The sequence below is a fragment of the Rhinopithecus roxellana genome, chromosome 2 (assembly GCF_007565055.1).
Source record: "Rhinopithecus roxellana isolate Shanxi Qingling chromosome 2, ASM756505v1, whole genome shotgun sequence".
Classification (NCBI taxonomy): domain Eukaryota; kingdom Metazoa; phylum Chordata; class Mammalia; order Primates; family Cercopithecidae; genus Rhinopithecus; species Rhinopithecus roxellana.
Genome location: NC_044550.1, coordinates 189,965,463 through 189,975,858, shown reverse-complemented (window position 1 = coordinate 189,975,858; position 10,396 = coordinate 189,965,463). Strand labels below are relative to the sequence as shown.

Here is a 10,396-nt window from a genome sequence, read left to right as displayed (position 1 = left end):
CAGGCTGACAAGGTCTCAGATGGAAACGAGGAAGTTATTGGGAACTGGAGCAAAGGTCACCCTCGTGTGCCTTAGCAAAGAGCTTGGCTGCATTGTATTCGTGTCCTAGTGATCTGTGGAAGTTTGAACTTAAGAATGGTAACTAGGGTGTCTGGCAGAAGACATTTCTAAGCAGCTCAACATTCAAGAAGTGGCATGGCTGCTTCTAACCACCTATGATCAGATATGGGAGCAAATGAATGACTTAAAGTTAGAATTTATACCTACAAGGAAAGCAGGGTGTAACAGTTTGGAAAATTTGCAGCTTAGCCATGTGGTAGAGAAAGGAAAAAATGTTTTCAGGAGAGGAATCCAAACAGGCTGCAGAGCAACAACCTATTAGAGAGATTTGCATGGCTAAAAGGGAGCCAAGTGCTAATATCCAAGACAATGGGAAAAAGACCTTGAAGACATTTCAGAGATCTTTGCAGTAGCCCCTCCCATCACAGGCCCAGAGGCCAAGCAGAAAAGAATGGCTTAATGGGCCAGGACTAGGGCCCTGATGCCCTGTGCAGCCTGGGGACACTGGTACCTGTATCCCAACTTCTTCAGGTGGTTCAGTGGTGGTTCAACAGTCTCCAGGTACAGCGTGGACTGCTGCTCTAGAGGGTAAGCCTTGGTGACTTCCAAGTGGTGTGAACTCTGCAGGAACACAGAACACAAGAGTGAAGGGGGATTGGCGGCTTCCCTCTAGATTACAGAGGATGTGTGGGAAAACCTGGCTGCCCAGGCAGAAGCCTGCTGCAGCGGCTCCTCACAGAGATACTCTATGAGGGCAATGCTGGGAGGAAATGTAGGGTTGGAGCCCACACAGACTCCTCCAGGGCACTGCCTATTGGAGCTGTGGGTAGAGAGCTTCTGCCCTCCAGACCCCAGAATGTTTGATCTACTGGCAGCAGCCTCAGCCTGGAAAAGCCACAAGTACTTAACTCTAACCCATGAGATTGGCTGCAGGGGCCGCAAGCTGCAAAGCCACAGGGGTGGAGCTGTACAAGCCTTGGGAGCCCACACCTCACACCAGTGTGCCTCATGGAGTCAAAGGAGATTATTTTGGAACTTTAAGGTTTAATGTGTGCCCTGCTGAGTTTCGGACTTGCTTGGGGCCTATGGCCTTTTTTTTGGCCAATTTCTTCCTCTTGGAATAGGTATGTTTTCCCAGTACCTGTACCATCATTGTATCTGTTGTATCTGCGAAGTAAATAACTTGTTTTTTATCTCACAGGCTCATAGGTGGAAGGAACTCATCTCCAGAGGAGCCTTTAGATTTGGCATTTTGATTGAGTTGATCCTGGAATGAGTTTAGACTTTCAGGGACTATTGGGAAGGGATGATTGCATGTTGCAAGGTGAGTTGGACATGAGATTTGAGGGACCAGGGGTGGAATGATATAGCTTGGATGTTTGTCCCCTCCAAGTCCCACGTTGAGATGTAATCCCCAGTGCTGGAGGTGGGGCCTGGTGGGAGGTGTTTGAATCATGGGAGCAGGTTCCTCATAAATAGTTTAGTGCCATCCCCTTGGTGATGAGTGAGTTCTTGCTCTGGTAGTTCACTTGAGATCTGGTCATTTAAAAATGTATGGCACCCCCGCCAACCCCACCACTCTCTCTTGCTCCTGCTCTCACTACATGACGTGTTGGTTCCCACCCCACCTCCTGCCATGACAGAAGCTTCCTGAGGCCTCACCAGAAGCCAAGCAGATACCAGCACCGTGCTTCCTGTACAGCCTGCAGAGTTGTGAGCCAGTTAAATCTGTTTTTTTTTTTTTTAAATAAATTACCCAGCCTCAGGTATTTCTTTATAAAAACACAAAACAGCCCAATGCACGTAGTAACTTATAGATATATTTAGAAAACTGATTATCTTTTAAATACAACTACAGACTAAAATGCAGAGTTCATTAAAATACAGATGATGACTGTGGTTCTCTGGTCTTCTCTTGACTCTTGTTGTCTACTAAGATAAGAAGTCTGGGCTAGGCTGAAGAACTCAGAATCCAGGTATGGGGTTTCCCAGCACTGTGCTCCCATTTCTCAGTACTGTGCTCCATCTCTCAGTACTGTGTGCTCCTGTTTCCCAGTACTGTGCTCCCATTTCCCAGTACTGTGCTCCCATTGCCCAATACTGTGCTCCCATTTCCCAGTACTATACTCCCATTTCCCAGTACTGTGTGCTCCCATTTCCCAGTACGGTGCTCCCATTTCTCAGTACAGTGTGCTCCCATTTCCCAGTACTGTGTGCTCCATTTCCCAGTACTATGCTCCCATTTCCCAGTACTGTGCTCCCATTTCTCAGTACTGTGCTCCATTTCCCAGTACTATGCTCCCATTGCCCAGTACTGTGCTCCCATTGCCCAATACTGTGTGCTCCCATTTCCCAGTACTGTGCTCCCATTTCCCAGTACTCTGCTCCCATTTCCCAGTACTCTGCACTCCCATTTCCCAGTACTGTGTGCTCCCATTTCCCAGTACTCTGCGCTCCCATTTCCCAGTACTGTGTGCTCCCATTTCCCAGTACTGTGCTCCCATTTCCCAGTACTGTGCTCCCATTTCCCAATACTGTGTGGTCCAGTTTCCCAGTACTGTGTGCTCCCATTTCCCAATACTGTGTGCTCCCATTTTGCAGCACTGTGCTCCCATTTCCCTGTACTGTGTGCTCCCATTTCCTAGGACTGTGCTCCCATTTCTCACTACTGTGCTCCCATTTCTCAGCACTGAGCTCCCATTTCGCAGTACTGTGTGCTCCCATTTCCTAGGACTGTGCTCCCATTTCTCAGCACTGTGCTCCCATTTCTCAGTACTGTGCCCACACGTGTGATCCAATGTCCCCGGCCCATCAGCTCTTCTTGAGCAGCAAGAGGCCCTGCAGCTGGCTGGCTGGCTGGACAGCACAGTTAAGCAGGTGGCCGTATCCTGTGCAGTTGCTGGCAGCCCATCATCCTGGAGATGTAACCCCGCCTGCCAGGCTTGCTCTTCTTTGGTTGTGATGATGACGACAAGGATGGATGCTGGGCTCTGAGGGTCCTGGTTCCTTCGAAGGACATACAGGGGCCTCTGAGATGATGGGCTCTGGTTGCTGGCCTGTGGCATGTGCAGGAGCAGGAAGCTTTGCAAGGTAGACTCTCCAGGCAGGACCTTGATGCAGGGGTGGGGTTTCAGGGTGGAAGACCTGGATCACAGGGGCACCTCAGCTTCTGCAGGACAAAACAAAGTCACTCTTTGAGCAGCCACCAGGGAGGGAGCTCAGCTCTACTTGTGATGGAAACCCACCAGTGGCTTTTATCCCACCCTCTTCCCTGGAGAGGCAGGGCTGGTTTCTGGGAGGATCATCACCTTGGCTTAGCCCCACTCCCAGCTGGGTCTAGTGAGAGTCCTCCTGAGCAAGGCTCCTGCCCTCCCCATCCTTCCAGAAAGCTTAGAGATGAGCGCACCACTGACATAGGCCATTTTCTATTTGTTCTTCTTGGGAAAATACCTTTTTGAAAGACAACCCATCTTTTATCACTACATATTTTAAAAACATTTCCTTTGGCCTGGTGCGGTGGCTCACGCCTGTAATCCCAGCACTTTGGGAGGCTGAGGCAGGTGGATCACAAGGTCAGGAGATTGACACCAGGAGATCTGGCTAACACAGTGAAATCCCGTCTCTACTAAAAATACAAAAAATTAGCCAGGCGTGGTGGCGGGCACCTGTAGTCCCAGTTACTCGGGAGGCTGAGGGAGAATGGCGTGAACCCGGAAGGTGGAGCTTGCAGTGAGCCGAGATCACACCACTGCACTTCAGCCTGGGCGACAGAGCTCAATATATATATATTGAGAGAGAGAGAGAGAGATGAGAGAGAGAGAGAGAGAGAGAGAGAGAGAGAGAGAGAGAGAGAGAGAGAGAGAGAGAGAGAGAGACTGTCTAAAAAATATATATATACATATATATTATATATATATTTCTTTGTTTGCATTTATCAATTGAATTATGTTGTATCTAGAATTTTATTTAACCTTCTTGGATTCACTGCGCTTTATAAATCTGTGAGTTGGTGTCTTCTAACAATGTTGGCAAATTCTCAGCCAAATCTCCTTAAATACGACCTCTTCCCAATTTTCTCTCTTTTCTCTTTCTGGGACTCTAACTAAACATAACACAGTCTTCAAACTGTATTCTCATTAATGTTTTGGCATTTCGCATTTCTGTCACTTTGTGTCTATTTCAGTAATTTGTTCAGCTCTAGATTCTAGTTCTCTAATTCACTTTTCAATTGTGTCTAATTTGTTGTCAAATCCATCCATCAAGTTAAAAAAAAAATCAGTGTGGCCGGGCGCGGTGGCTCAAGCCTGTAATCCCAGCACTTTGGGAGGCCGAGATGGGCGGATCACGAAGTCAGGAGATCGAGACCATCCTGGCTAACATGGTGAAACCCCGTCTCTACTAAAAAATACAAAAAACTAGCCGGGCGAGGTGGCGGGCGCCTGTAGTCCCAGCTACTGGGGAGGCTGAGGCAGGAGAATGGCGTAAACCTGGGGGGCGGAGCTTGCAGTGAGCTGAGATGCGGCCACTGCGCTCCAGCCTGGGTGACAGAGCGAGACTCCGTCTCAAAAAAAAAAAAAAAAAAAAAAAAAAAAAAAAAAAAATCAGTGATATTTCTCATTTGTATTAGTTTTATTTGGTATTTTTCCACATCTGCTTGGTAATTTAAAAAATAGTTTTCTGTTCTCTCCAGATATTTTTGAGTTTGTGTTTTCTTTATGTTTTGGTCGGGTCGGCCAAATTCAATATCTGAAGTACTGTGTGTCTGTTTCTACTATGGTTTCTGTTGCTTCTCACTCACAGTGCTTTGTTTTTACGTGTGGTGAGTTACTTTTCATTAAGAGTTGCTCGTCTGCTTTGTAGTTTTATTTGTGAGAAATCTTTGAGCCTTAGGATGAAGGTTTGTTACTCCGAAGGAATGATGCTTGGCCCCTGGGAATGATCAGTGCAGAATCAGTCTACGTTAAACTCTCAGCTTGGGAGCTTCGGTCACCCATCGCACACAGTTAGGGACAACCTTTGCTCCAAATACTCGGCAGTGTTTTTTCTCTTTTTCTTTCAGCTCCAGGGCTCGAGATGACTGATCACTCCTGATTCCTTTGCGGGTGGAGAAGTGAGTTACTTCCACTTTGCCACTGCAATGAGGGTACCGCCATCTGGGGGTGCCAACTTTAAGAGATTACTGATTGGCTTGCCATTCTGGCTGTGCTCTCAGCTTGATCTTCTCTTTTTGCCTCTTGTAAAGCTGAAAATGAAGTTCACCAGTTTCCCAAACGCCCTCGGGGCAAAGGCCAGCTGCACTCCCCACTGGGTTTCTCTCTGGGTTCCTCTGTGCCTTCAACCCCGGCCTGAAAATTCCTTATGTCGCCTCGGTTCATTGATGCCTTTAAGAATACTTACACTCGCACTCATATGGACACGGACACGCACACACCCAACTTCTCGCACTCACATGGACACAGACACGCATGCGCGCACACACACAACCCTAACTTCCTCAGACACGCACGCGCACACACACACCCCCACTTCTCGCACTCACATGGACACAGACACGCATGCGCGCACACACACAACCCTAATTTCCTCAGACACGCACGCGCACACACACCCCCTAACTTCTTGCACTCACATGGACACGCAGCGCACACACCCCCTAACTTCTCGCACTCACATGGACACGCACGCACACACACCCCCTAACTTCTTGCACTCACATGGACACGCACGCGCACACACCCCCTAACTTCTCGCACTCACATGGACATAGACACGCACGTGCACACACCCCCTAACTTCTTGCACTCACATGGACACGCACGCACACACCCCTAACTTCTCGCACTCACATGGACATAGACACGCACGCGCACACACCCCTAACTTCTTGCACTCACATGGACACGCACGCGCACACCCCCTAACTTCTCGCACTCACATGGACGCGGAAACACGCGCGCACACCCCCTAACTTCTCGCACTCACATGGACGCGGAAACGCACGTGCACACACACACACAACCCTAACTTCCTCAGTTTTCAGAGCATTGTCCAATCCTGGTAAGTGACTTGCCACGTGACTAGAACCTCAGGCTTCGTATCACTACCTTCTTTCTTTCCCCTCCCTTTTCCCTTTATGCCATCAGTCTGTATTCCACGATCTTTAAAATCTACCTTAAGTCCTTTCTGGGATTATGTAAAAGTCAGACAACTCTCTTAGCCACCATCTCCTTTTCTAGAGATACGAGTGACTGACTCCTACCCACAGGCACTTTGAGAAGGGGAAGGCATACTGAAGAAGTGTTTCATGTGGGCTACAGTAATTCACAACTGTAAGACGTTATCACAGCCAACATTTGCTGTATAAAACCCTAGTGGTGAATATTTGTTTTTGAATGAGGCTAAATCATTTCAAAAGCACCCTAGGAAAACCAGATGCTTCAGAAATGATTTAGCCTCATTCAAACATAATGCAAATGATAAAGAACATGCAAACAATAAATAATGTGACCTGAAATTATCTGTAACTTCAGCAGACAAGCTGTGGTTGGCTGAGTTTGAACTTCTATAAAACACACTGAACCATCTTGTTTCAATCACTAATCAAGCTCTGCCATGGGAACGTGCTCTTTTTGGACATCTGACCCTTCCAAACCTTATGTTGAAATTTGATCTCCAGTGTTGGAGATGGGGCCTCACAGGAGGTGTTTGTGTCATGGGGGTGGACCCCTTGCAAAGAGATTAAAGCCCTCCCGCTGAAAGGAGTGAGTTCAGCTCTAGTAGTTCTTGCTCTAACCAACCCATGGGCTCTTGTTGAAAAGGGCCTGGAGCCTCCTCCACCCCTTCACCTCCCCTCTCTCCATGTGATCTCTGCACATGTCAGCTCCCTTCACCTTCTGCTGTTAGTGGAAGAAGGCTGAGACCATCACCACATACATAGCTCAGTCATCAGAATCATAAGCCAAATACACGTAGTATCAGGTGCGGTTCTGTAGACATTTTACACGAACTCAAGTTGTAGCTTCTTAAGTTTGTCCTCCATATCACTGAGACAGTTTTTTACAGCACCAATTTACTTCATGTTTCCTTGAAAGATTTTGATTTTGCAATTTCATGGTCAGTTTCTTGCAATCTTTCCATATCTCATTCAGCTCCCCTTTGATCTCAGTGGATTTGTCTTCTCATCTCAGCTTGTCTCCAATTATGATTTTGACTCCTGCCTCATTCAGCCCCTGTGCTATGCATCTCAAACACTGTTTTTCTAGAGAACAATTTTCCTAGGTTTGCTGTCTTTCTGGGCTTTCCTGGTGATGTCTATTCCCAGTTCTGCAACATTTTCACAGGATATACACAGAACCATCAGTCCTGACCTCTTGTCCTCTAGGGTGCTGGTCAGGGCTGTGCTGCTGGGAGACCTTGACCTTCCTCAGGGCTCCAGGGCACCCAGCCAGCTGTGGAAGCTGCCTGGAGCACAGGAACTCTGAGGATCCCAGGGCTCTTCATGTTTTCCCCGATCATAGGACTTTTCTTGTATGGATCATGCCTTTGAGGATTCAGTGTGTGTTTATACCCTTTTCCTGTCCAGCTAGTTTTTGGGAGGTGCCTCTCTGAAGCATTGTGAGAAGGCAGGTACTGAATGGTAGAGTTCAGGGTGCAAAGGAGCTTGCTTTGCCTTGGAAAGCACAGGTAACAGCTAGAGAAAGGGTTGAGGTCTCATTTTCAGATCCTATCATGTCTCGTGTTTCTTAGCTGAGGGGATACAGAAGTGGAGGGAGCGCATGCTCCTCTGGTTTCAAGTGCTCAGGCTTCCTATTCTGATGGCAGAGCATGGCTGGATGGTTTGCCAACTCATGTGTGAGCCTCATAGCAAATTCCTTTAGCCTTCTAGTGAGTAAACTTTCCCCCTGATTCTGGAAGTCAATGATCATTTGTTTCACAGTTAAATTTCACTGCGTTCTATGGATCGTCCTCAAGGTTTGAGCAGAAAGCTAGGATAGGTAGGGCCAGAGGCTTCTAATCAGAAACCGTCTTAAAATGGCAGGTGTTCATTATTTAAAGTTCTTAGATTAGTACAACTGGGTGAAAATAATTCTTAGACTTAAAGCAAGATGAAAATGAGCGGTCTACAACGTATACATTGTTTACTGCCTAGAAAATAAAGATGAATCGATATTTTCATACCTCGTCTGCCGTGCACTACTTCTAAAGACGGACACGTGGTTCACATTCTGGGGTTACTGTTGACATCAAGAGACAAGGAAACAACAAGCATCCTAGCCCTTGAGTTTGCACTGGTGATTTTTTAAAGAAGATATTGCACTCTCTAGAGAACCAAACTTGGGTAGATTTCAACGTGACCCGTACTGCCACATATCTCACCTGAATCTCAGTCTTCACTTTCAGCACTGTCGGTTTTCACGGGCTGTCTTCGTTCTTGTTGCAGCCTGTTTGCGATGTTCAGAAAGAGAAACAACAGAGAACGTGTGATGGAATGTTTGTTATACTGCCGAAGTGGACAACATGCGTAAACGAGAGTACAGTTTAGAGATGAGCTTGTGACGGGGGCAATCGCTTCACCTCGCTGAGTTTTGGAGCCTTCGTTTTTGTGAAGATAGTGATAAGACTGCACTACTGGAAGAATGTTGCTTTTTCTTCTGCCTGTGTGCTGATACAGCGACAAAGAGTGCTTTCCCTGATCAATAAGAGGGTCTTGTGGTAGCCAAGGAGGCTAGTTTGGATTTCTAGCATGAAAAGTGGAGAAACATGGGCCCACAAGAGGTCATCCCGTGCCTGGCACCTTCTTCTCACAACTCTTGCTTGATTGTGGTGAGTTCTGGCTGTCAGGGAGCCTGAAGTGCTTTCACACCCACATCTTGAGTAAGGTGTTTTGCTCTCTGCCCTGATGCTACACCAGCCCAGCCAGCCAAGGACTTGATGGCTTATGCGTGCTGGCCAGGTGGCAGGAGAAGTGACCGTGTTGCTGCCCAGACTTTGCAAAGGTTTGGAGTTCGGGCTTATCTTAACTTGCAATGCTGAATGTGTCAGGAATTAGAGACCAGAAATGTGCAAAATCTTGCTTTGAAAGTTTTTGAAAGACCCACAAGCAAAAAAGTCACTAGGAGACTTCTAAATCAAAACAGCCTATCTATCACATGCTAAAGTCCCCCTTCTCTGATCCAATCCTTAAAAATTATAATTGGCCGGGCGCGGTGGCTCACGCCTGTAATCCCAGCACTTTGGGAGGCCGAGACGGGCGGATTACGAGGTCAGGAGATCAAGACCATCCTGGCTAACACAGTGAAACCCCGTCTCTACTAAAGAATATAAAAAAATTAGCCGGGCATAGTGGCGATCGCTTATAGTCCCAGCTACTCGGGAGGCTGAGGCAGGAGAATGGCGTGAACCCAGGAGGCAGAGGTTGCAGCAAGCCGAGATTGTGCCCCTGCACTCCAGCCGGGGCGACAGAGCAAGACTCCATCTCAAAAATCAATCAATCAATCAATCAATCAATCAATAAAATAAAATAAAAATTATAATCAGGATATAAATGGATCCATAAATGAGAAGAAGACAGGACATCAAAGAAAAGCAAGAAGGGAAACCTTTGTTGGATCAGAAATGATAACTCCTAGAAGGAAAGAATGCAAATGGAAGCCAGTGCAGAAGGCATTCGTCAGGAGCGTGCTGCAGAACCTGGAAGAGCCCCCCAGGAATCGCCAGTCAGGAGCAGGGATGCTCAGCTGGGCAGGGCTCCTGATGGGACAATTAGCTGGGGGACTTGCAGGCTGAGCAGCCAGGCAGTGACTGCTGCTGCAAAACTTCCCAAACCATAGGCAACAATGGGAGTGTCTGCCACCAGATTATTGCAGTGGGCGCAGTAGTTTGGTAGACACAGAAAAGTGCAAGGAAAAAATATACAGAAGGAAGTGACAGGACTCAATAAGCAAAGGAGAGCTAAGGCATCACCAAGCTAATCCAAAAATTACTGAGAATAAAGAGAAAATAAAATATTAATTTGAAATGAAAATAAAAGCATGACAAAGTATGAGAGGTGAAATGGGTGGAGGATTGTGAAATGGAGGTTGGTGGGGAAGAATGTAGATAACTGTGTTGTAAAACTGTGTTCAAATCTGTATAAAAATGCAGAAGTAGTTTACCTAAGGACAAAATGGTATTGTAGGAAGCTATAGAGGCTGGTCCTTCCACTGGAACAACCACTGAGCTATAAAGAGCAATTGCAATGGATTATTTGGAAACTCTGGAACCTGGTCAGGCATCTATGGGAGAATGCTTGAAGAAAGGAGAAGCTGGGCCTGGCGCGGTGGTTCATGCCTGTAAT

The 10,396-nt window shown here is 47.1% G+C and overlaps 1 protein-coding gene across 1 annotated transcript; it reads right to left on the bottom strand.

Annotated features, from left to right (window-relative positions):
• Nucleotides 1-1,954: 1,954 nt before the first annotated feature.
• On the bottom strand, nt 1,955-8,502 carry LOC115894240. Its single transcript, XM_030920945.1, has 6 exons — nt 8,437-8,502; nt 2,846-3,229; nt 2,397-2,617; nt 2,298-2,353; nt 2,183-2,230; nt 1,955-2,144 (listed from the first exon to the last, which is right to left on the bottom strand). The coding sequence occupies exons 2-6, from the start codon at nt 3,123-3,125 to the stop codon at nt 2,090-2,092; spliced, it is 660 nt and encodes a 219-aa protein (XP_030776805.1). The 5' UTR covers nt 3,126-3,229; nt 8,437-8,502; the 3' UTR covers nt 1,955-2,089.
• Between the last annotated feature and the right edge of the window lie 1,894 nt (nt 8,503-10,396).